Source organism: Aquarana catesbeiana, linkage group LG05, assembly GCF_042186555.1.
Source record: "Aquarana catesbeiana isolate 2022-GZ linkage group LG05, ASM4218655v1, whole genome shotgun sequence".
NCBI lineage: Eukaryota > Metazoa > Chordata > Amphibia > Anura > Ranidae > Aquarana > Aquarana catesbeiana.
The window spans coordinates 412,538,696-412,565,803 of NC_133328.1; the positions used below are offsets into that span (position 1 = coordinate 412,538,696).

Sequence of the window (27,108 nt, forward strand, 5' to 3'; positions counted from 1 at the left end):
TTGCTCCAGCGTGACCAATTCTCTCATATGCCTTTGTTGCGGGAGATCCAGGAGAATAACCCTGATGATTTCAGGAAATTTCTCCGGATAACTAACACCGTTTTTCACCATTTGTTGGCTTTGCTGTCCCCTCATATTAGCAGGCAGGACACCTGCATGCGGCAAGCCATCACTCCCGAACAAAGGCTAGTCGCCACGTTGAGGTACTTGGTGACTGGGAGAAGCCTGCAGGACCTCAAGTTCTTGACAGGCATCTCCCCCAGGCTCTGGGGGATCATTATCCCAGAGACCTGTTCTGCCATCATTCAGGTCCTGCAGAAGGACTATATTAAGGTAAAATTTCTCCTTTAACATCACATTCAATGAATTTAATGTTGGCTAATGTATTGTATTTCTTTCATCATTCCCTAATTACCATGATTGGAATATGCTGTGAATGTCCCCTTTGTCCTCATGCATGCTGGAATTTTTTAAATTTTGCTTTCTGTCCTTCATGCATATTTGCCTTCACTAACCTCCCCAGCATGCTATCCTGGGCCCATATACACCTAGCCTAGTCACTTAACAATGTATTTTTTCAGCTCCATTGTAGTGCTTTACCCTAAACACCCCCTAAAATGCATCCAAATGTTATTTGTGTCCTTAAAGAGGAGTTCCACTGGAGGTCCAGTGGAAAAAAAAAAAAAAATTAAGTCAGCAGCTACAAATACTGCAGCTGCTGACTTTTAATTGGACACTTACCTGTCCCAGGGTCCAGAGATGCGGGGGATCGAAGCCCTGCTTGTCTCCCCCTCCATTCAATGGCGTCGGCATTGCAACTGTGGGCGCCGGGCTGTGGCTCCACAGCCTGGCACCCACTGCGCATGCGCGAGCAACGCCGCGCGCCGTGATTGGCCGCTCAGTCACCTGGGACCTGTAATGGGTCCCAGATGATTGACAGGAGGGAGGGAGCAGAGCTGAGCCCTTCCTGTGCCGAGGGGGAAGTGATGTCACCAGCCCAGGCACTGGAAGAGGCAGACTACAAGGGACCCCCTAGCAACAGGCATTTAGTGGTAAGTAAAAAAAAAATGTATCCAAATGTTTTTTTGTATTTTTTTTTTTTTTTTTTTTTTTTAGGATTTTTCATGTAGTTTTTTTTTTTTTTTTTTTTTTTTTTTTTGGGGTGGAACCCCACTTTAAATCCATGCATAGTGCCAGAGGCTTTTTTTGGGGGGGGCCCAAAATCATTTGGAGCCCTCCCTCCCCCCCCAACCACTAAATCAACCCATACCAATCCTCCATCTGCTGACTTTGCCAAACCCATACACACTATACCTACCTCTTTTGTGTTCATATTTATGGATGAATTCAACAAAGCATGTAGTGAAAGGGCCTGCCGAATACTTTCAAATTGTACTGTTTAAAGTTTTGTTCTATTATTATCTTGATAGGTAATTTCAGAATGTAAAAATGTGCTTCAATTAGGACGGTGTGTATTTATATATTTGTATTATGACACTTACCTGTCCAGTAGGCTGCCAATAGTGTAAGTAAGGAGGGGTTGGCCAAAGTAAAACACATTATTTATGCATTATCATTATTTATTTATGCATTATGTATGCATTCAGCTCTCAATGAAGTTGAGAGGGTTACCTATCCAAAACATACCCCCCCCTAAAATTTTTACAAGGGTCCATCAGAGAGGGTGAGGAATATGATAAGTGGACCTTATATTTTTGCCTTTAAATACTCCTTAAAATAAAGGTTATACTGATGTTGGCCAAGAATGTTTGTGTCTAATCTGCTTGCAATGTTTATGTGCAAAATTAGTAATTTTTTTTTTTCTTGTTTGACTCCACAGTTTCCTTTAACGCCACAGGAATGGCAGCGTGTGGATTCCCAATTTGCCCAGTGGTGGGACTTTCCTAACTGCAGAGGGGCAATCAATGGGAAGCACGTCCACATCGTCTCACCACCCCATTCGGGGTCATACTATTATAATTACAAGGGGTTTAATAGTATTGTGTTGATGGTGGTGGTGTCAGCAACATATGAGTTTCTGTATGTGGACGTGGGGAGGAATGGCCGGATGTCGGATGGTGAAGTTTTTGCCCGGAATGAGTATTATCGACGTCTCGAGAGTGGTGGCTTTGGATTGCTACCTCCGGAGGAGAACGTGGAAGGACTGCCATTTGTCTTTGTCGCAGATGAGGCATTCGGTCTGGGTGACCACGTGATGAGGCCATTCCCCCAGAGGACCCTCACCCCGGAGAAGAGGGTTTTTAATTACTGGCTGGCCAGAGCCAGAAGAGTCATGGAGAATGCCTTTGGGATACTGGACAGCTGATTCCGCCTATTTCAAAAAGCCATAAATATGTACAAACGAAATCACATAATTTTATGTTGCTGCATCCTTCATAACTTTTTGAAACGCAATAATCCTAATTATGTTGCCTTAGTTGGGCCTGAGGCCAGACTTCAGGAAACAATGATGGCCCTGGAAGCTGTCCGTCCTGGCTTGCCCCCCCAAATCGCCCGTGAAGTGCGAGAAAAATATGTAGAATATTTTAAGGGTAGGGGGGCCATTGCTATGCCAGCACATTTTGAATAAATTTTCTCTTTTATCAGATAAAATCTTTATTTTCATTTACTGCTTGGGTTTATTTTTGCTGTCTCCTAGGTTGTCCTAGTGCACTAGTAGTGCCAAGTGGTTTTTCCATTATTAACACCCATTGTCACTGTAAACACCAACTTGACACAAAAACTGGTATTGATCATTGAAAGAAGAAGCCACACATTGTTGAGTATAAACCTTTTACTCCGTGCACATTCACATGTGCGTTTTATAAAACATTTGGCGGTAAAAAAAAAACACATCTTTTTTTTTTCAAAGTTTTACCTACCTTTAAATTTTATAAAAAATACAGAAACAGGCATGCTTCCAAACATAACATACACAACCCCGGAACTTACAAAGTTCAACATTGCAAAAAAGAAGGCAATATCAGACATTTTATAGTGTGAAAAAGGTCTTGATCTTGCCTTCATCAGATGGGGTGAAGTCAGCCCTGTAAAAGCCAAATTCAGAAGATGCACACAAATTGTGAGTCAAAATGGGGATTTCCTTTCTGATCCCATACCTAATGTCAACATGTGCTATCTCCCATCATGGGGGATCAATGGACGTGTTTTGGGGGTGCAACCACTTCCTCTCACCTACTAGAGTTGGGAGGAAGGGGTTGCACCCACAAAACGCATACATTGAAATCCCCTGATGGCAGATAGTAAATAACACCCAGTGTGTCAACATATGTTAACGGAATATCCACTTTGCACTGCAAGTGCACTTAGAAGTAAAGTTGCTGTAGATCCGAGGGGGACATGCAAGGAAAATAAAAAACAGCATTTTAGCCTGCACATGATTGGCTGATAAAATCAGCAGAGCTTCCACTCATTTCAGATCTACCCCTTAGATTTAGAGCGACTGCACTTCCACGTGCACTTTCAGTGCACTTTCAAGTGCACTTGCAGTGCAAAGTGGATTTGCCTTTCGTAAATAACCCCCATTGTGTGCATCTTCCAAATTTTGGCTTTTAAACTGTTTAAAAAATTTAGAGAAAATTAAAAAAAAAAAAAAAATCCTGGAATCTTTTTAGGATTTATATTCTCCCTAGTACATCATGTTCTTCGGTCTTTGTTAAATCTCCTCGGTTTTTTCCTTGATAAGGTCCAAATCACGACTACAAAACATGATTTCCTGGATAAGCCGTTGTGCACTGTCACTGGTGAAATGACTCGATTTTGGTACCACAACCTCAACATCACCTAAAATAAAAATACACACCATGTATTAAAAATATGCAGGCATACATCTATTACCTGAATCTGTTGTGGTGCCAAATTCGAGCACTTCTTCCACCTCTCCTTCCTCCACATCCTGAGGTACCACAATACTCTGCTCCCCTTCTTCCTAAGGTGTGGTGTTGCTGGTGACCTCCGACGGAGCCAGGGCCGGATTAACATAGAGGCTTTTGGAGCTGAAGCTCCAGGCCCCTGTCTTAAAATCGGGCCCCCCCCCAGCCAGCAGTATAAGCCCGATTTTCTCCTGTCCATAAACTTCTATGGGACAGGAGAAGCTGTATGTAAATGTAGGGGTGTCTGGCTGCATCTGTGTTTGCTCACTGTGGTTATTACAATGTCACAGTGCACAGTTCCCCCTACACAAATGGGAGAGGCTGAGTCGGCTCTGCCTTTCCCCTCCCCTCTCCCTCTGTGAAGTCTGTGCAGTGAAGGAGCCGTGTGGGTGGGAAATTATGGACAGAACACCAGTAGATAGAAGGTGAACAGGATATCGCTGAGTGATGAGCCTCCAGGGACCATCCAAATGTGAGCACAGTGACTGGACGCTTATCTCCCTTCCCCTCGTTTTTAACTTTTTTTCTCCAGCAGTAGCTGTCATAACTAGAGAAAGTGTTTAGAATTGTGTCATCAGCCTGTGGTAGTGCTTGGTCCCTTGTGCTTTTAGGTGGGTTCACACTGGTTTGCTGTGTTTTGGCCCATTGTTGGTGTATCCACAGTTTTCCTGTATTTTAACCACAGTCCTATTGATTTATATTAGGTTGTGTGTTTTTTCTGCATTTTCTGAAAGCGTACCAAAATTCCTGCATGCTGCATCTTTGGTGCACTGTCAGAAAATGCAGCAAAAACCTGCAACCTAATATATATAAATAGGACTGCAAGCTAAAACTGCAGATACATAAGCAGTGCGGCCGACTGCAACACCAGTGTGAGCCCAAAGGCTTGAACACACAATACCCTCGCCCTGTAGAACTTGGTCTGATCAATACTCCTGGCATTCATTTCACACATGGCCATACCATCCCAGCTCAGGAGGGGTGGGGGCTCCAGGGATTTGATTGACTAGGCCCTGTCCCTTCTATCAGTCCAGGCAGAGTCCTGGAGGGAGTGGCAGGCTGCTGGTGGCAAGTGGCACACTGTATCTGGTGACAGGCTGCTGGTGGCAAGTGGCACACTGTATCTGGTGACAGGCTGCTGGTGGCAAGTGGCACACCATATCTGGTGACAGGCTGCTGGTGGCAAGTGGCACACTGTATCTGGTGACAGGCTGCTAGTGGCAAGTGACACACCATATCTTGTGACAGGCTGCTGGTGGCAAGTGGCACACCATATCTGGTGACAGGCTGCTGGTAGCAAGTGGCACACCGTATCTGGTGGCATGCTGCTTGTGGCAAGTGTCACACCGTATCTAGTGGCAGGCTGCTGGTGGCAAGTGGCACACTGTATCTGGTGGCAGGCTGCTGGTGGCAAGTGGCACACTGTATCTGGTGGCAAGTGGCATACTGTATCTGGTGGCAAGTGGCACACCGTATCTAGTGGCATGCTGCTTGTGGCAAGTGGCACATTGTATCTAGTGGCAGGCTGCTGGTGGCAAGTGGCACACTGTATCTGGTGGCAGGCTGCTGGTGGCAAGTGGCACACTGTATCTGGTGGTAGGCTGCTGGTGACAAGTGGCACACTGTATCTGATGGCAGGCTGCTGGTGGCAAGTGGCACACTGTATCTGATGGGAGGCTATGGGTGGCATCTGGCATGCTGCATCTGGCAGCAGGCGATGGTAGCAAGTGACACGCTACATCTGGTGGCAAGTGACAAGCTCAGGTTCCCACTGATTCTGCATTATGTTGAGTTGAACTATTTCACTATATATTACAATGTAGTAATAGAAATAATGGAATTTGATCATCCTGACGCCATATCAAGCATAGTGTCAGGATTATTTTAAGTGCTAACACCAGCCAATTGCCCAAAAAATCACTCCCGCCACCTATTTCCCCATCAACCCCGAGACTATATCCTACCTCATCTTTTTTTGGGAAAGGGGGATGTCCCTGAATGGCAGTTTGGAAATATGGTCTCCCTATGTTGCTGTTAGTGAGAGACCGCATAGCAGGTGGTATTGGTGGTGTTGCTGCTGCTCAAAGGCTGCACGGCTGATATTACTGGTGAGAGTATATTTAATTTGTTTTAGCAAAAAATTTTTGCATTTTCATTTTGTTTTCATAAAAAGGCCCACCAAAATCCTCAGCACCAGGTCCATGATGCTCTTAGTCTGGTCCTGGATGGAGCGAGTCTTTTCTCCCCTATGAGAATAAAACAAAAGGTATACTTAGCATGCAGATATTTGTGGACAGAAATATGAATGTGAAACATTGCTTGGAAGTGGTGTACATTTGTCTGTTTGGGCAGAGTTTCAAGCTGAAGACATGATTAATTCCCTTAACCAAGCTGAAATACTTACCTTTTTTGGACAAGTTTCAAACATGGAGACACCCCAAGTATTCACTGGAGCACCTGTGTGGGTCACCCTAAAAAATGTGCTCTGGTGTCCCACACTAGTGCTCCAGAGTCCAGATGTGTAAACAGCTGCTGAGTGTCCTCTCCTTACATTCAACTGAATCAAGTTTGCAATTCATTCTAGTTTCAAAGACATCTAGACAACAATGTCCTAAACTTCTTTTTATACAAATTATCATGACCAAATGTAGTTAACCCTGTGTCTGGAAAAAACATTGTATTTAATTGGAAAACAAATGATGCTTACTATGACCGATTACTGTGCCCATGAACATGAAAGTAGCCATTTTAAACTGGACAATAGTAAAGAAAAGCACATGACGCAGCATGCAAGTAATAATCATAATAGTAACACACAAGTACTTTTTAGAAGCACTTTCTTGATCCTTCTGTACTGATCCTGTTCCTTTTAATTTGAGGTCCGACCAGCGTTTCCTCAATTGCTCCTTGGATCATCGTACCCCAAAATTCCGGCGCAGACTCTTCACTACTTTAGTCATGATCTTGGCCTTTCTCACATTTGGGTTTAGGTAAGGTCCATACTTCCCATCATGGTCGGCCCTCTTCAATATGTCCACCATCTCTTCAAAGGACATATTTGAGGCCTTAAATCTCCTCCTCCTGGATTGGGACGTTTCTTGCTCTGGGCTTTCCTCCTCGTTACTGCTATTAAGCACCTGCTGTGTCTCCGCCATGTTCCTCTCCCACTGCGATGAAAGAGCCGGGGCGGGGAATATTCTAGAAGGGGCGGGCGGAGTTTCACGCATGCGCAGTGTACATAAAGTATAACGCTCACAGATCATACGTGCGTGAAGGTGCAGCGGAAGCGCCGATCGTTATAACAAAGGTACAATTTTAAGTTGATGCATCAGTGGCCTATACTGCTTATAGATTGAGGCCTATATTGGGTCAAGATTAGGAGAGTTTAGCATGACATTAGGGTTTGTCTTGTGTTGTGTCTTGCAGAGAAAATGGATCTATTCAATGACGAGGACTTTATGCCCATATTCATTGATATGTACAGGGAGCTGCCCTGTCTGTGGCAGGTAAATCACCCCTTTTATAACAATAAACCAAAGAGGAATGCAGCACTGGATCAATTGCTGGAATTTGTGAAGCCCGTGATCCCCACGGCAGACATCCCCTATTTGAAGGCCCTAATTGGTTGCATGAGGAGCACTTATAATAGGGAGCTCAAGAAGGTCCAGGATTCCCTGAGATCAGGTGCTGCAGCAGATGACATTTATGTACCCAGGCTGTGGTACTATGACAGACTGCATTTTCTAGCAGGCCAGAATGAACCCAGGCCAGCACTCTCCAGTCTTCCTTCCACACTTCCTTCCCCCCCAGCTGAGGCTTCTGACATCCAACCTGGGCCTTCCAGGCAGCAACATGTGGAGGAGCCCAGCTTGAGCCAGGTATAGCATTCTTCAAAATATTTCTGGTTGTCAAATTAATATAATTCATCCTTTATTAAACATTTTTCTCTTATTACAGTTAACATTTACATGGCATATCCACATAAAGAAAATATTCAAAATCATAACTTATATGGAAATACCAATAACAGAGAGTGGCTCCCTCAACACCCCCCCCCCCCCCCCCCATGCACCCAAGGAGAGGAAAAAGAAAGAGGAAGGAAAGAGAGAGAAAAAGGAAAAAAAAACACCCCTTCCCTTTCCCTCTCCCTTCCCCTTCTTTCTATGAAAGTACAATTAAAGTAAATAATTTAAAATCTTCGAGTGCTTGTGTTCTGTGTATATTATTAACCTAATATATGTGAAGAAAGAGGAAAAAAAAAAATAAAAACCTCAATTATGAAAGTTTTATATGTTATTAACCTATGTAAAAGAAAAGGGAAAAAGGGGGGGGTTAATCCCCATTCCCCTTACTCCTCACCCCTCCTCTCCCCCTCGTCCCTCTCTCCTCCTCCCCCCTCCCTTCTCTCTCCCCCCTTTTGATGAAATTTAAACGTGCAATTAAGGTGAGTAACTTAGTTAAGTGAAATATTCCTGTGCTTATACTCTGTGTTTGTTATAAACCTATATATGAGTGAAGAAAGAAAAGAGAAGAAAAAAAAACCCAGTTTGTGAAAGTGCTATGAAAATAAAAAAATTTAAATCTTCAAGTACTTTACTCTGTGTATGTGATTAAAAAAAAAAAAAAAACTATTTATAAAAATATAAAAATAGATAATTTAAATCTTCAAGTGTGCTTTTGTGTATGTTAAAAGAAAAAAAAAAAAAATTTATGAAATTGCTTTTAAAATACCGTATTTATCGGCGTATAACACGCACCGGCGTATAACACGCACCGGCGTATAACATGCACCACAAGTTTAGGAGGGAATTTTAAGGAAAAAAACTTTTAGGAGTAAAGTTTAAGGTAGAAAAACTTCCATTAAAATGCCCATCAATGCAGCGTTATTGGTGTCCATCTGCAGCCTTTTCAGTGTCAGTGCAGCTTTGCCCCAGTGCAGAATTGTCAGTGCAGCTTTGCCCCGGTGCAGAATTGTCAGTGCAGCCTTGCCCCAGTGTCCAGTGCAGCTTTTCTCCAGTGCAGCTTTTCCCCAGTGCAGCCTTGCCCCAGTGCAGCTTTGCCCCCATGCAGCCTTGCCCCCGTGCAGCCTTGCCCCAGTGCAGCTTTGCCCCCGTGCAGCCTTGCCCCCGTGCAGCCTTGCCCCAGTGCAGCTTTGTGGGATCGCCGCGATCCCTGCCGACATACACAACGTATGTGTAAATTCAAATATGGCGCCGAGACTGCGTCCTCGGCTTTTCTCTGCGCCGCTTACAATCCCGCCCAGTCCCGCCCTATGGGCGGAACTGTAAGCGTCGCCGAGAAAAGCCGAGGACTCTCGGGTATGTGTATCTCGGCTCCGCCGAGTCCCTGCAGTCTCGGCGCCATATTTGAATTTACACACGGATGTGTATGTCGGCGGGGATCGCGGCAAGCGCCGCGATCGCTCCAATCACACAAAATTGGGGGGGGGGGATCGGCCTATAACACGCACCCACGATTTCCCCTTGATTTTCAGGGGAAAAAAGTGCGTGTTATATGCCGATAAATATGGTAAATAATTTTAAATATTCAAGTGCATGTGCTCTGTGTATATTATTAACTTAATACGTGTAAGAAAAAAAAAAAGGGGGGGGGGGCAGAGGGGGTGAAGGGGTGAACAGATGCCACGAATGGAGCTATCCTCCACAATCAACATACACCACATAATCACAAATTTAATTTAACAATCTTTATTTTTAAAACAATGTTGTGGATCGTTCCTTATTTATCTTCCCACTATCAGATTCCCCTTTAAAATTTATCTAAGTTTCCGGCAATAGCTTCTAATTAAATTCATCTCTATCTAACTCCTGAACAAAACTTTCCCATTTTGCCCATATTTTTTCAAATTTATCCTGTTTGTTTCTGGTCTTATAAACCCACCTTTCTGCCTCCATCATCTCATGCACTTCCCTTTTTCCAATTTCCAAATGTAGGGCATGTAGCCTGTTTCCAGTACCTGGGTATTAACCTCTTTGCTGCATTTAGTAAATGTGGTGTTATACTGTTTTTATAGGATTTTGTGGCTCCAGTGATCCAGTGAAACAGGAAGTAGACTGGTGTTAATTCATTCTTTTGATCCATGGAGCTATTTCTTCCCAGAATACCTTGATTTTAGGGCATGTCCACCAAATATGAAGAAATGTACCCTATCTTTACATCCACTCCAGCAGCGATTATCTGCAGTTGGATATATCTGTGCTAATCGCACCGGGTTCTGTACCATCCAGTCAAGAATTTATATGACATTTCCTGAATAGATGAGCTTACGGACGAGGATGTTTTACATATCAATAGACAGTAGTGGCCACAAATGATTGGGACAAGAATGAAAAATGCTGGGGGCAGAATGTTAGTCTTTTCTATTTATTAAAATTAAATTTTCAATAATCATGAGATGAAAATTGTGTGTGATTGATAAACCAAAAACTAAAACAATGTTCCTTTTTCATACACAGGAAAGCCTCAGCCAGGCTGTGGAAAGTGGCAGCCAGGAGGTGGCCGGGCCCAGTAGCCTGCCAGAATCGCAGGTCCCTCCCTTCCGCCTTCCACCAAAAAGTGGCAGGAAGAGGAGTAACGTGAAGGAGGCAGCAATTTGCCTATTTCTGAAGGCTACTGCAGCCCTCAGAATCCCCCACAGTGTTCAAGAGGACTTTGCATACATTACAGCCTGCAAAATGCTGGAAATGGAGGAGGGCCTACGCCTCTTATGTGAGGAAGTAATGTTATAAGCCTAAATAAGGGGTTGAGGGGCCAACTCAAAAGTCAAAGCCACATTTGTGAGTTGAACCATGGTCCTCCTCCTCCTCCAGGTCCTCCTCCTCCTCCACCCCCTGCCACACCTCCAACACCACAGCCACAGCCTGGAAGGAAGCGTCTAAGGAAGACAAGAGAGTGATGGCCTGGGTTTAGTCTGGTCTGGCAAAAGATGCAGGCTGTTGTATGACCACAGCCTGGGGGCAGATATGTCATCTGCTGCTGTTCCTGATCTCTTGTAGTCCTGGACCAGATTGTGCTCACTATTATAAGGACTCCTCAGGCCACCAATTTTTTTTTTTTTCCAACCAGGAGTGCTTTATTGTATAAAATAATATTTACAATATTATAAGTTCACATTCAGTTGTTCAAGATTACCCTTATCACAACAATATCGGCATATCATCGTAAATCATTGTCAGAAGAAAAAAACATAAATCAGTATCGAAAGTAGTACATTTTCCAGTTCCCTGTTTAGGGGTATAGTTCCTGAGTGAAAGGGAGGAGAATACAAGAAGAGGGAGAAAAAGGGAGGAACCAACACGGAACAAAGCTTCGTGGGGGGGGGGGAGTGGAATTCAAGGAGACATAAGAGAGCATGGGGCAATTAGTAGGTCTTATGGCTCTATTGACATTATCCCATTATCTAAATCGACACCCATGAGGACCACACCTTGTCGAACTTCCATGGGCACCCACAATTGATGTACGTCAATTTATACAATGGGAGGGCAGCATTGACTTTGTTTTCCCATGTAGCTATATCCGGGGGGGTAGAAGAGGTCCATTTACACAATATTTCTTTCTTAGCATAAATGAGCAAATATGAAATTAACAGTTTGCTGTGGTGTGGTCGCTGATCATCGTCATGTATACCCAGTAAGGCCAATTCAGGTGTCACAGGGACATTCAACTCAAGGCGGACATTCAACTGGTCAAATATTTCCGCCCAGAAGGTCAACAGCATAGGGCAATCCCAGAACAAGGTATGGGCCCGGGTGTGTCAAACATCTGGGACATTGTGGGTCTCTGTCACGATATATTCTAGACATACGTACCGGGGTGAAGTAAACCCTGTGGAGAAATTTGGTTTGTATAATTTTATCACCTGCAGTAGTTTGGGGCCCTGCTCAAGACTATCCTCCCAATCTTCCTTCTCTAATGATGGGATATCAGCCCTCCATTGTTCCCAGAGTCTATCCATTTTTACGCTGTCAATTAGAAGCAAGACACCATACAAAGCCGACAGTGGTTTTTTCAGGTCTTCACAGGACAAAAGATTCTCTACGGGGTCTAATTGTAGAACAGGTGGCGTGTGGAATTGAGCCCTGGCCGCATGTCTCAGCTGAATGTAGTGAAAGAACATCCACCCAGGCAGATCATACTTCCTGGATAGTTGCGAGAATGACATTAGTATGCCCGTGGACATAATATCCCTTAAAGTCTTAATGCCGAATCTCGCCCAAACCTGAGGGTCTGGTATTGACCTAAAATGAGGCAAGTTAGGGTTTCCCCAGAGAGGCTGGACTGGAGACCAGCGACCCACTTGGCGGAACCTATGTCTAGCCGCAATCCAGACCCTTATCGTCGCCCTAGTCGGAGCAGGGACATCTTTATAGGCTCCCACTCCCCTATACGCCAGATTTTGCAGCTCTTGTAGCGAGCCTAGCCAGGCTGCTTCAACACAAACCGCAGCGTTAGACCTCTTCGCCGCAAACCACCAGTATACAGTAACCAGCATTGCTGCCCAATAATAAACCCTGAAGTCTGGGAGGGCCAAACCCCCCAGGTGCGTCGGTGAGCGCAGTGTGGATTTTGCCAGTCTCGGTACAGCACCATTCCATATAAAAGAGGTGATGCATTTATCAATTTCTTGAAAAAAGACCTGCGATATCCAGATCGGACTATTACGGAAAAAATAGTTAAATTTGGGTAAAATTATCATTTTGAGAATATTTATACGGCCCAGTAAATTCAACGGAAGTCCGGACCAAGACTGGCATTTCTCCCGCAGGAGTCGAAGCAAGGGGAGCATGTTCAGATCATAATATTGACCGACATCCCTAGACACTCTAACCCCAAGGTATTTAAACTCTCCAACCCACTGCAATTGTGTATGATTGTGTGAGCCTTGGGTCCGCCTATCCAGGGGAAACAGGACCGATTTATTCCAATTGATATGGATGCCCGATAATGTACCAAATTTATCAAATAATACTAGAGCAGCGGACAGCGAGGGGCCAGAGTCATTCAGATAAAGTAAAGCATCATCCGCGTATAGGGATATTTTCTCCTCCAGACTACCAACCCAAATTCCCCGAACCTCCTGAGACTCCCGAATCAGAATTGCCAAGGGCTCCAAGGCCAGGGCAAATAGACTAGGAGACAGGGGGCATCCTTGTCGGGTGCCCCTGTGTAAGGTAAAGGAATCCGACAATCGGTCATTAGTACGCACCCTAGCCCTTGGAGCTCTGTAGAGTAGTCGCATCCAGCGTATGAAGTTGGGACCAAACCCAAAGCGTTGTAGCACCCCCCAAAGATATGACCACTCTACAGAGTCAAACGCCTTTTCGGCGTCAAGGGAGGCAATCACCTGAGATCCAGCTGTGTCATGGCGGAACGACAAATTTAAGAAAAGGCGCCTAAGATTTATGTTGGTACCTTTGCCCGGCATAAACCCTGTTTGATCGACATGAACCAATGTGGAGATTACCAACGATAAACGGTTAGCTAATATTTTTGCCAAGATTTTTGCATCAACATTAAGTAATGATATTGGTCTGAAGGATGCACATTCCTGTGGGTCTTTCCCAGGTTTGGGTATTAAGACTATAATAGCCTCCTCCATAGACCCTGGGAGAGCACCCGTCTCCACCAGGCCAGAGAAGAGGGACCTTAATCTGGGGGCAAGCAATTCAGCATGTTGTGAATAGAACTCTGTAGGAAGGCCATCTGCACCCGGGGTCTTACCACCCTGTAAACCTCCGATGGCTTTTTGAACCTCTTCCAGAGAAAAATCCCCCTCCAATAAATTCCTATGTTCCTCTGACAGAGAAGGGAATGGAATTGCATCTAAATATTCCTGTAGTTCTTGTGGTGTGAACTGGGCCCTAGAGGTATATACTTCCCTGAAAAACTTCAGGAATTCAGCATTTATTTCCTCCGGAGAGGACAGCAGCTGTCCATTGGCATTCCGGATACTAGCTATGTGAGTGAAAGCAGTCTGATTCTTTGCTAGCCACGCTAACAGATGTCCATTTTTATTTCCATGCTCAGATATTTTCTGCTTTGTGAATAACATAGATTTTTTAGTCTGCTCAATGTTGTGTAGGGAAAGCTCACGTAGGGTACTCTGCCATATATGATAATTAGTTTCATTAGGGGATTGAATATATCCTGTTTCACATCTAGCGGCCTTCTCCTCCAAAGTCTCCCGTAGTTTGAAGGCTTCTCTCTGCAAGAAAGATATGCGGGCAATATATTCCCCCCTTATCCTAGATTTAAATGCATCCCATAACACATTGGCATTAGCAGACTCCCCATTTTCATTCCAATAGTTACAAATAGCTTCCATCACCGTTTCCTGGACTCTATCATCCTTAGCCCAGAATCGGGACAGACGCCACAGCTTCAACCCCGGGGATTTAATCAGGGAAATTTTAAGGCAAATAGGGGTATGATCTGAAATCCCGCGGGGCAAATGATCCACTGCCCCTGCCCAACGTAATGCCCCAGGTGATGCATAGACAAGGTCTATTCGTGAAAGTGCCCTATAGGATGTGGAATGACACGTATACTCTCTCTTATCTGGCAGGCCACCAATTTTTACTGTAAAATTATAGATGTCTGCCCTGGGGTACAAAGGCTTGGAAAATTTCACCAGTTTCTCCAGCGTTGCCTTCCTCTTTATTTTGTTAGGACCCAGAATAAATTGATATTTTGTTTTCAGAAATACTTGCCTATGTGTTTTACTTCAAAAAGGACAGTTTGTGAGTAGGCAGGTACATTTAAAAAATACAAAGTCAAATTAACAAGGGACACCAACACCAAGCAACCTCCTTGAGGTTTACAAATACAAGATAATAATGGTGTTGTGGAAACGTGACATACAAAAAAAAATGGAGATGACTATAAAATTAGTAAAATAAAAAAAATACAACAGGAGATCTTGATTAATTAAAAAAATGACTATAAAAAAAAATTAAAAACATTATTATGGAGATCTGGCTTTAAAAACTAAAAAGATTATTCATGAAATCACGAGAAAAAATAGTAAGATTGTGAGAACTCCGTGTGAATATGAGCAGCAAAACAACTTCATTCTTCTAGCATTATAAAGAAGAAGAGAATGCGCTGCATTGAAAGATTAAAAAATTTGCAGTGTGACAAATGTGCCATCTCCATTACGAACGGTCGTTTTACCAGACTGAGCGGCTCCATTTCGTACTTGATTCTGAGCAAGCATGGCTTTTTGCACGTCAAAATTGCATACACACAAACGGAATTTCCAATCATTTTCCGTCTGAAAAATTGAGGTCATGCTCTCAATCTTTTGCTGGCGGAAATTCGCCCAGCAAAAGTCCGATGGAGAATACATACGGTCGCATTTTCTGACCAAAAGCTCTCATCGGTCTTTTGCTGGCCAAATTTCCGATCCTGTGTACGCGGCATTAAAGTGTTTTTACAACTTGATCAAAAATTTCAATATTTTAATGTACATAGTCTGGGCACAGGTTCATTTGAATGATATCTGTACTTATAAAGAACCTAAGCTTGACAGCCTTAGCTTGCAGTCACAAGTGGGCAGGCTCAAACCCTCCTGGTCTGCCCTCTAGTGTCCCCATTGTAAGATTTCCCCTCTATTACTTTTCTGGGGACAACCCAACATTTTGAATTTTCTTTACTTTTAATGATAATGGTAAACAGGACAAATAGAGAGGGTGAATCTCCCTAACAGGGGCACAGACAGCAAAAAAAACCTGACAACAAAAACCTGACAGGGGTTCTAATCCCTCTCTATTCTATCCAAAACTAGAAAAAGAAAACTTTTTTCTTTAATTATATTTTATGGATGTTTAGGCTAATGTTTTCCTCTTCACTTTTAGGACTCATTCACATCAGATGTGTTGTGCTGTGTTGATCTGCACTGATTAACACAGGCTGAACACAAAAACACAAAGAAAACAATTGTTTTCTGAGTGACCTGTTCATACCATACATGAGTGTTGGCATGTGTCATGTCAAAATGCAGTGCGGTCAAGAAGTGGGCCAAAAAAAAAATTAATGTAAAACTTTGCTGCTTGCTCAGCAGGGCTAAATGTAAAGAAAACCCACCTGCCTGTTGCCCAGAACTGCATGCCCCTGGCGTCGGTGATATGATTTGCGCATCCCCGGGACGTGTTTGTTTGTGCTCTCTGCTGGGCAGGGGGGTGGCAGGAGGACTGTTGGGGAAGGGCACCAAAATGCACCTTCACCTAAGTAGACAAAAACTCTTGTACTGGCCCTGGGTGTGGGCCACAGCTGGTACAATAGGATAAATTTGGCTAAGCACAGGGGTTTAGTATGGGCTATACAGTACTTTGTAGTGTTTTGAGCCTTTTCTAACTACTCTTTTTTGAGCAAAGTGGAGCCTAGTTCTTGTTCCCATTTAAAGTTATATGAGAATCAATTTGTATAATTTGTGGAAATAAAAGTGAACCTGCAGACAGGAAGCTTTTGCTGTGTTGTCCTTTAAAACCATTTACGAACCGCCCGCCACAGTTTTACGTCGGTACTTTGAAGAGCAATATCGTTGTTATGGCAGCAGCTAGCTGCTATAACCCTGGTATCGTCTTCTTCAGCGGGCGGTCCGCTTTCAGATAAAAGTGGTCTCTGCAGCGGATTCGCCGCAAGATCACTTTTAACGGCGGCGGGAGAGGGGGCCCCCCCTCAGCCACACTCCAGTGCCCTCCGCCGATTACCGGAGCCGTCGGTAGCGGCGGAGGCGATCTGGTACTTCTCCTGGCTAGACATGGAGACGAGTGAGGGGAAGATGGACCCCACCCATCTCCATATCATTGCAGGATGGAAGCGACGTCAAAACGTCACTTCCGCCCATAGCTCTTAAAGGGTCATTTTTTTTTTCATTTTTTCAAATGACAAAATTTATTTATTTTTATTTTTTATTGCATTTTAGTGTAAATATGAGATCTGAGGTCTTTTTGACCCCAGATCTCATATTTAAGAGGTCCTGTCATGCTTTTTTTCTATTACGAGGGATGTTTACATTCCTTGCAATAGGAATAAAAGTGACACATTTTTTTTTAAAGAACAGTGTAAAAATAAAAAATAAAAGGTAAAATAAATAAGAAAAAAAAAATGTTTTTTTAAACGTGCACGCCAAGCTCGTGTGCATAAGCGAACGCATACGTGAGTAGCGCCCGCATATGAAAATGGTACTTAAACCACACATGTGAGGTATTGTCGCGATCAGTAGAGCGAGAGGAATAATTCTAGCCCTAGACCTCCTCTGTAACTCGAAACATGCAACCTGTAGAATTTTTAAATGTTGCCTATGGAGATTTTTAAGGGTAAAGGTTTGTCGCCATTCCACGAGTGGGAGCAATTTTGAAGTGTTGCATGTTGGGTATCAATTTACTCGGAGTGACATTATCTTTCACAATATAAAAAAAATTGGGCTAACTTTACTGTTGTCTTATTTTTTAATTCAAAAAAGTGTATTTTTAAAAAAAAAAAGTGCGTTTGTAAAACCGCTGCACAAATACGGTGTGACAGAAAGTATTGCAACGACCACCATTTTATTCTCTAGGGTGTTAGAAAAAATATATATATAATGTTTGGGGGTTTTAAGTAATTTTCTAGCAAAAATAAAATGTTTTTAACTTGTAAACAACAAATCTCAGAAAGAGGCTCGTTCCTTAAAGCGGGGGTCCACCCACACCGCCAAAAAAAAAAAAATATTAAAAGCCAGCAGCTACAAATACTGCAGCTGCTGACTTTTAATACATGGCCACTTACCTGTCCCAGGGTCCAGCGATGTCGGCAGGCAACGCCGAGAACCCGCCGCCATCCTAGGTGAGGGAATCAGGAAGTGAAGCGTTGCGGCTTCACTTCCCGGGTTCCCTACTGCGCATGCGCGAGTCGCGCTGCGCATCGTAAGTGGTCCCCGCTCTCTCCTGGGAGCTGTATGTTTCCCAGGAGACAGAGCGGTGGGGACGGGAGGAGGCGTAGACTCCCATGGGAGTCTATGCCAGAAGTGGGTGCAAATACCTGTCTTAGACAGGTATCTGCAGCCCCCTCCCCCCTGAAAGGTGCCAAATGTGACACCGGAGGGGGGGAGGGTTCCGAAAAGCGGAAGTTCCATTTTTGTGTGGAACTCCGCTTTAAGTGGTTAAACTAGCCCCGAGTGCTTAGGAAAATGTTTTCATGTATTTGTTTTTACAACAAAAATATTTATATTAGGTTGTGAGTTCTCACAAGCAATGCCTCTTAATGCCTCATACACACAATGAGATTACATGCTAGTCTCATATCGAAAGTATAGAGTTTACTAAAGTTATGAAAATACTTGTACAACAGAATACAGCTTGGGAAGTGATGGAATCTGTTGTATTGTATGCTAATGTATTCTTTCGTTTCCGAGTATGCATGGTCTTGATCTTCTGTTATTTTTTCCGGACGAATATTGTACTGATTAAACGGAAATCGTTCAAGAAAAAATTTCGTGCTTGTCACGTCAGATATTGTTGGATAAACTGTTGTGATCGTCTCTCGAAAGCTGTGTATTAACGATCAGATTATCGTACTATTGCTTCGAAAGTGATTTTTGTCCTCTGATTTTATGATTGTGTGTACTAAGCATTACCCTCATGTACTGAATTGTACTGTAACTTTACTGTTTCCCTTATTTTGCAAAGTGCTGCACAAACTGTTGGCTGATTATAAATCCTGTAAAACCTGTGTAAAAATGCATAAGCAGAAAAAGTAATTTTAAAGTGATTGTAAAGGTTTTTTTTTTTTCTAAATAACAAACATGTTATTAATACCTGCTCTGTGCAAGGGTTTTGCACAGAGCAGCCCTGATCCTCCTCTTCTGGGGTGCCACGGCTGCGCTTCTGGCTCCTCATCTTCATCTGGTGCCCCCACGGTAAGCCACTTTCCATGGGGGCACCCGTGCGGGCGCGCTCCCAAGTCCCGCTACTGCGTCCATTGACACAAACAGCAGGATTTGGCCCCGGCCCCCGCTCCTGTGTCACTTGGTTTGATTGACATCAGCAGGAGCTGCTATTAATCTATCCAATGTGGACAGAGACAGCTGCTGGAGTCACTGGGCTCGTGCACATCGCTAGAACGGATGGGCCCAGGTAAGAAAAGGGGGGGCTCTGAGGGCAGCTGCAGCACAGAAGGTTTTTCACCTTAATGCATAAAATGCATTAAGGTGAAAAACCTGGAGACTTTACAACCCCTTTAAAACCAAGTTTCCCTCTGAACAAATACAAAACCATAAAAAAAAACAACAGTGCTCGTATAACTTCTGTGTAATATAATATGAATGAGAGAGTATTTACCTGCTATCTAGTTCCTCAATATCCTTTATGAAGGTTCCTCCTTGGTGTTTACATAGGTTTTTACAAGCTCGTAACTCATCCTCATTTTTAAATACAATGAAATTTTTACCACTTTCCTTATTTCTCAATAAATTTACCCCTTCTTTTAAACTTGCTACATCTGAGGCTGTGATGTGTAGCAGAGTGTTGGCTCTTTGTTCCATACTAGAAAAAAATAGAAAATAATTATGGATTAGATGTAGTAAATTCTTTTTGTATTAAAACTTACAGTTAAAATAGATGCTTTCATATTGTATGACATAACAGGCAATGTATGAAAAGTCCTAGAACTGTTATCTGACGTGCTGTAGCGTACCAGAGCATATCAGCTTCACAGGCAAATGATACAAGATACAAGCTGCTATCAGTTACATGGGTGAGTTGTTCAGCTTTGCATTGAAAATCCAGTCATCTCAAATGACATGGCCACACGCACAGTGCTGCTGCTTAGAACACAGACCCTGAGCATGAATCTATTGGGCGGATTAGGCGTCAATTGGTAAAGCCCTAAGGTACAGCAGGAGTTTTTGACATAACAGCATTATACCAAATATCAGCTTGGTCATACCACCTCTATCACCTCTATCAAATCACCTGCATCTACCCCTCTGGCAAGAGCATGTGTTTTAACATTATCATTATTTCAATCTTATAGACACGTCATAGATTAATGATGCATTCCATTCTCTACCTTATCTGTGATTTTGAGGAATTCTTATATGCATATTTGTAACAAGAGATGTAATTACAATTACAAACTGGTTATGCAAAGTATATTGACATCAGCAAATCAGTCTTTTTGTTTTAAAATATTTTTCATCTTTGTAAAGACAGATTTTATTCATTTGATACCTAAAATAAAAAGTCTGAATCTCTCCAGAAACTCACCCCTGAATAGATATTTGCAAGATATGGTTCAAAAAAGAGGTATCTGAATGCTGTATAAGGTGCTCATTAGTACACCCTTCAAATTGTCTTAACAATTGGCAAGAGATTTAGTAGATGCTATAGCTGAAGAGGACTGGAGGACTTGGGCTCCTCTTATCTGCAAAGGTATGAATGTGGCCTTGGTTGAGACTGGTTATAGAGTATGTTCTGGATGATACCTGGTTCCGGAGCGACTTTTGAAAATGTATACTGGATCATCTGCTTTGTGCATGTGGCCAGGTGGGAACAGTTCTACATGTATGGTGGACTTGCCATAAGGTTAGGTGTTTTTGGATACAAGTTCATGGCCTGATAAATTCAGTTACCATGGTGAACATTGCCAAAAATGTTTGGGTTGCCCTTCTAAATGAGCCAGCTGAAAATTTTCCCAGGCACACTTAATCATTGATCCACTTTAAATTGTTACCAGCCAAGAGAGTGATTGTTATGGCCTGGAAGAGCCCCATGTTTGACTTTTCCTTGCTGAAACGCAAACTCAACTGGATTATGCTTAAGCAGTTTAGCTTAGTCGTTAGCGTGCTCTGACATAAGCAATCAGGATTTGAAAAGATCTGGAGCCTCTGGCTTTCTTATCTACAAACACCATCTGAATAGTGGTGGATTGGTTGTCGGGCAGGAGCGGACTTCCGGATGCGTAACCCTCCTTCCCTCTCCCCTTTTCCCCCCTGTCTCTCTCTGGCATACTCCGTTCTATCCTCACTCTTATATTTCCTATCCTGTTTCTTTCATATATGATTTATTTTCTATGAACTGTTTAATGCTAAGGAATATTGTGCTCAAACAGTAGTGTTTTGGTAGGGCTACATACTATAAAAATTGTGATGTTTACATGTGCGCTCTAGCACACACTGCTTTTATTAACACTCGTTTGGACGAGGCTTAGGCACCAGTGTGGGGACAAGTGGAACTGCACTTGCTAGAACCTAAACTTCAAGCTGGGAGCTACTGTCATGTGATAGTCAGCATTAAGGCAGGTCTCCCAGGCTTAGAAGCAAGCTGCAGTGACACTGTAACTCCTTGCTCTCTGTGCTGACACCACTTCCTAGGTGTGCAGCAGTTTGAGGCCAGTACTGCTGAGTCTGTACTGGGCTCCATCAATCCAGCAGTTCAGGTCACCTCCCTCCCAGTGACATATCCCATGGTTGCTATGGGATACAGGAAATACTCTCTCTCTCTCTTCAACCACCATGCTCTCTCTCTTCTCCAGAAGCCTCTCTATACACTCTCTTCCGTGACTCCATGTTGGGGCCCTAGGCACTTTGTGCTGCAGGTCTGGTCTCAATGAGTTGGGAACTAGCCACTAATGGAGTTGCCAAACACTTAACCCCCTCCACTACCAGAGAAACTGTCACACCTGCCAGCCACCCATCTCCTGGCTGATTGGCTGCCTTAAGCAATGACACAAACAATGTAGTCCCTACAACAGGGTTTTTCAACTGGGGTGCCGCAAAGAGGCCCCAGTCTGAGCGCTACTTTGTGCTAACTTCTGTGCGCAGTGATTCTGCGAGGAGAGAGTACAGCCCACACAGCTCTTTCCTCCTCCTCCCCACAGCTATGTGAACTATTGACGGCAAAGCAGAAAGCTGTAGTGCTGTTCGACATGTCCTTAATACAAAGTAGCACTCTCCTCCAAATGTGCAGGATTTGACTACTGCCCCTTTCTCCTTCTCCTTCCCACACTGCTCCTGTACAGGCAGCAGAAATTGTAGGTAAGGGCGGAAGGAGTAGGGAGAGGAGTGTGGGGGGAGAGTGAACGGGGCAATCCCTCCAGCAGAGTATTCAGTTACATGTTGGCAGAATTTCCCCAGCTAGAGCTCCAGGGGCTTGGAGGTGGAGATGTTGGTTGACCTGTAGGGGGTGGTAGCCTAGCTGAAAATGGCAGGAAAGACATTAACCCTTACAGGCTGGTTACCCCTAGCTCTCAGGTCAACCTGAGGACACAGGAAACATACAAACTTTGTAACATTTAGCACCTGGCTGGCTCAACTAACACAGTAAATGAGCTCAGCCAGGGGAAAACAAGTGCATTTACAGGCAGATATATTACCCCTTGTAGGCACCTGCCTATTAGCGGGCATATTAATGGATACAACCTTAAGGTTTGATTATGGTTGTCATGTTCAAAGGGTCAGGTTTGAAGACCAGTTGCTATAGCAGTGGGAAGCTCACAGAGAAACCAGCAGGATAGGAACACAGGCAGGTCCCTCTGGCCAAGGGTCGATAACAAGTGGTAGCAAAATATGGACGGCAGCAGGGAAGACAAGAGCAAGATACTCACTGAGAGAGCACAAAAATTGGCAAACACGAAGTGCAGATACATGGCCTAAATCTGGAAGTTCATGGGAGGAGCAAAGAGTTCAGGGTTCAAGACAGGATCATTCAAAGGAATTGTCCAGGGAACTGTCTAGTATTCCAGATAGCTCAGCAGGAAGAGACACAGCAGAGGTTCCAGGTTCATATCCAGGCCCTGACAATGGTGCTACTTCACTTCAGGCTTCTCCTCCCCCTCTCACTTGTTTGATGGGTCCCAGATGGAAGCGCATCTACATTTGATATCCTGAACCTAATTAGTGCACCATATTCACTATGTTGAATACTAATGTGTAATGTAAGGTATAGCATCACTGAGCACAACAATTAATGATTTGTACTAACTGTTGTTTATTTTTTTTGTACGTTTTTGCTGTTGATATGTACAGCTGTTATACTTTCTACCTTTTGTGGAAAATTAATAAAAATAATTGAAATATAAAATAAAAAGTCAGTTTTTTGCAAATTTTGTTATTTTTCTGTACGTAAAAAAAAGTCCCTTGGACATTTGAGTATTGCTTTTTGACTATATTATGGGAGATTATTATTATTATTATTATTATACAGTATTTATATAGCGCCAACAGTTTACGTAGCGCTTTACAACTTGAGGGTAGACAGTACAAGTACAATACAATTTGATACAGTAGGAATCAGAGGGCCCTGCTCCTTAGAGCTTACAATCTAAGAGGGGAGGTCAAGAGATACAAGAGGTAATAACTGTGGGTGATGTGCTGATTGAGAAGATAAATGTACAGCTGTTAGGTGGGGGCCAGATAGGCTTCTCTTATGGTGCATCATCTTATGTACCAGATCACAACAAAAATGGTCTGGTCAGATCACCTGTCTATCAGGCCAGACAGGTCAGAGACCAGACACAAACTCTCCCAGTGTAGCTGCGTATACCTGCTGATCTCTGGCAGCACAAAGAGTCTCCTGGGAAGGGAAGAGCCATGCACTCTACACAACTACTATAGCATAAGGCCTGCATAATCAATAGGTGCTGGTCACCATCAAAAGGTGGCCCAAGGGTTGGAGGCTTCATACCACCCAATACTCTACAAACACTCAGGCTGTATTATACATACCAAGATTTACTTATCCTGGAAGAATACATAAAAAAAGTGTAGCGCTATAAACCCCAAAATGGATTAGAATAAATCAAACAATATGTTGTGTGAAAACAGTATTACCAGCTTAAAATGTATCCTGTAGAATACAAAGTGGAATGAAATGAAATGCTATAAACTGAAACAGATAATCAAAATACCAAAAACTTATGAAAAATATTAAATATTAATGAAAATATTAAAACATAAAATAAAATAAAAATAAGGAACCACAGAAAGTCCAATGCAATTAACACCATAGTCCTTAGCACTAAAAAGAGAAATAAATAAACAATATAAATGAATATCCAAAGGAATAAGCCATAGTCATAATTGAGTATGGCGTAACCAAGCCTCATTTATGCGATGTGGTTCCGCTCGTTGCGCTCTCTGCACGTTTGACGTGTCAATGTCTTACATGACATGTGACCGACCTCAGTCTGAGGCTTGGTCTAGCATTTGGAACACAGCGACGTCGCACTATCTGTGCGGGACGTGACATTGCAGCGTTGTGCGGAAGTGAGGCTTGGTTTGTGTAACCTCAGACTACTTCCGCATAAACGAGGCTTGGTTACGCCATACTCAATTATGACTACGGCTTATTCCTTTGGATAGTCATTTATATTGTTTATTTATTTCTCTTTTAAGTGCTAAGGACCCTCTGAGTCCCTTCAGTTTTATATTTTTTTATTTATATGGGAGTCAGATCATTAATCAGAGGTCTCCCCGAACCGGAAGTAGTATCATCTCATTGCACTTCCGGTTTTATGACACTTCCAGAGGGGGTCATAATTTGTTTATATAGCGGTGAGGTGGGGGGGTTCTGCACCCCAGATGACGGCTCCTTAGCTGAAACATGTCGGGTGGATCCCTTACGATTACCGCTACTCGATATTCGAGCTTTTTATGATCTTCTAATATGTGAGTTTATTTACATTATTTTAATAAACCAGTGTTAAACGTTATCAAGCTATGTGAGTTTCTTTTATTTCTCGCATGGCAGATGAAAATTCGTATGGCTTTCATTGGATTTTATATGGATAGTGTGGAAGTCGTATCGCTATTTCCTTTCTGCTACTTATTAAAGACATCTGAAGAGACAAATTATCCAGACCAGTTGGTCATTAAGCCTTTTTGACTTGTATGACGTATGTCTTTTCAAGTCATTAAGTTCTGGTAAGCCTCTTGATGCCTTCGGTGACGGCTTCTGCACCATCACTAGATTTTCTGTTCACATGAGGTTTTTCTACAGTTTTACTTACCTACCTGATCCAGTTGATCCCTTCTATTGTAAAATTTGGGAAGTTTTCTTGTTTCCAGTAAACCTCCATAGACTCCTGGTGGTGTTTTTTTCCTTCACTTTTTTTCTACAATCAACATTTGTGGACTTTTTTTACCTAAGAACTTTTCATGGTGTTAATTGCATTGGACTTTCTGTGTTTCCTTATTTTTATTTTATTTTATGTTTTAATATTTTCATTAATATTTAATATTTTTCATAAATTTTTGGTATTTTTATTATCTGTTTCAGTTTATAGCACTTCATTTAATTCCACTTTGTATTCTACAGGATACATTTTAAGCTGGTAATACTGTTTTCACACAACATATTATTTGATTCATTCTAATCCGTTTTGGGGTTTATAGCGCTACACTTTTTTATGTATTGTTCTTTGCCTTGAGTCTATAGGTGTGTTGGCTGCTATTTTTTCCCATTTTTTAGTGCAGTGCTGTATTTAACATATTTTTTTACTAATTTTGAGTAGACATCTGGTACGGCTGCAGTGCATACCACATCCTCTGATATGGATGTTTTTGATTATCGCGCATCTAGTGTAGTCAATACCGAGGGTGTGTTTGTAGCTACTTCTAATGACACGGAAATTGGTGGGTTGTTCATGAGGCTGAAGAACATCATGGTCTCTGAACTTCACCTTCAATGGGATTTAGCCTTTTTGGAACAATACGTGTCAGAAGGTATGATCCCACGTATCTCAGATAGGATGTTCACCCTCAACAAGGTGAAAGTGAACTTGATTCTTGGTTTAAATATTTCAACGACGCTGGCATCAAATTCCTTGGTTTCTTTATCACCAGGAAACGTACTCGTCTTTCGATTTTAGATCGGGAGATTAAGGAATTGAAGGACAAGCTACTAGTCTATAAGAATTCGGTTCAATATAATGCTTTGTCCTCAAATTTGCAAGCACATCTTGTAAAGGAGGACAAGGATCAAAAAACTAAGAAACATAAAAAATACTCCCGTGACATAGGAGATTACAAGGCAGGCAGAGTGTTTGGATGGCAGAAATCTACCACCAGGCCTGTCTTGGATCCAGCAATGGAAACTAATGCTCAGAATCAGAGTAATTTGGTTCCCCCCACAGATCTTTCTGTACGTCCAAAACCTTCTATGGATAAAGGACAGTCCCACGGAGGAGGTCCCCTTTCACATAGGGGTCGACTTCCAAGTATACATACCCCCAAAAACCATCAAAGGGGGAAGGGTCATTATTCTAAAAGTTGAGGTAAAGGTGGAAGTAGGGGCAATTACCGTAATTATGATGAATATCAGCATTATGATCAGGAGAATTCCTATTATCGGGGTTCCCCGGTACGTCACCAGGACTCCCCCCCATTATTCTTACCACTCTAACCCACACTACTACAGACATCCTCCGATATCTACGTATAACAGGTATTCCCCTCTACGTGATCAATATAATGAGAATGTCTATCCATTTCCCAATGCTGGGTATGACCCATCTCCCTACAGACATTCTCAACCTAACTCTGGCTTCCGGGCCACTCGGGGTTTTCACGAGGACCCCCAAGGCAAAAAAAGAGGTCCAGAAACAAGAGAGGGTCCCGAGGAGGGAGGAGGATCCAGAGACAAAAAAAGAAAGCGAACTTAACGTGTCAGGGGGTGTTCAACCTGAGTAATACGATCCTCACTCAGGAAGAAAAAGTCATTTTGAATAAAGGCCTAAAATTCACCCCCCCGTGTAAGCTTAATAAGTTCGACACGTTTATTGACATACAAAGGTTCATTAGAAAGATTAATGTTCAAAGGTATATTATTTCAAATCCAACTAGAAACGTGGCCAGGGCGGCAACGTCCGGAATGGTCCACTCAGGTCTATCTAACCCCTCTCTTTTCAGTCCCACAACTCCCACCAACTATTAATACGTTTAGGGATTTAGTGTTAAAGGACCTGGCCAAAATTCCACCTAAACGTAAATTTTACAACCCTTTACCCTCAACGGGTTTAAAATCTCTATTTGATAACAAAAACCTGGTTATCCACCCCGCCGATAAAGGCGGTGGCATAGTTTTGTTAAACAAATCAGATTACATGGAAGAAATGTACCACATTCTGGGAGATCACGAAACCTATATGGAATTACCTAGTAATGCCACTTATAAATATAAAAAGGAATTACAAAAATCCAAGGGTTTTGATACTT

At 42.9% G+C, this 27,108-nt stretch overlaps 1 protein-coding gene across 3 annotated transcripts in view; it reads right to left on the bottom strand.

The window, feature by feature from the left end:
* Window positions 1–27,108, bottom strand: part of LOC141144989 (cytidine monophosphate-N-acetylneuraminic acid hydroxylase-like) — a 489,338-nt gene that overhangs the window by 331,556 nt on the left and 130,674 nt on the right. For all 3 annotated transcript variants that reach the window (XM_073631175.1, XM_073631172.1, XM_073631174.1), the window contains exon 2: window positions 19,235–19,438. In XM_073631175.1, the coding sequence (XP_073487276.1) occupies window positions 19,235–19,437 (203 nt within the window). In that variant the 5' untranslated portion in view covers window position 19,438. The remainder of the gene's footprint in view (window positions 1–19,234; window positions 19,439–27,108) is intronic.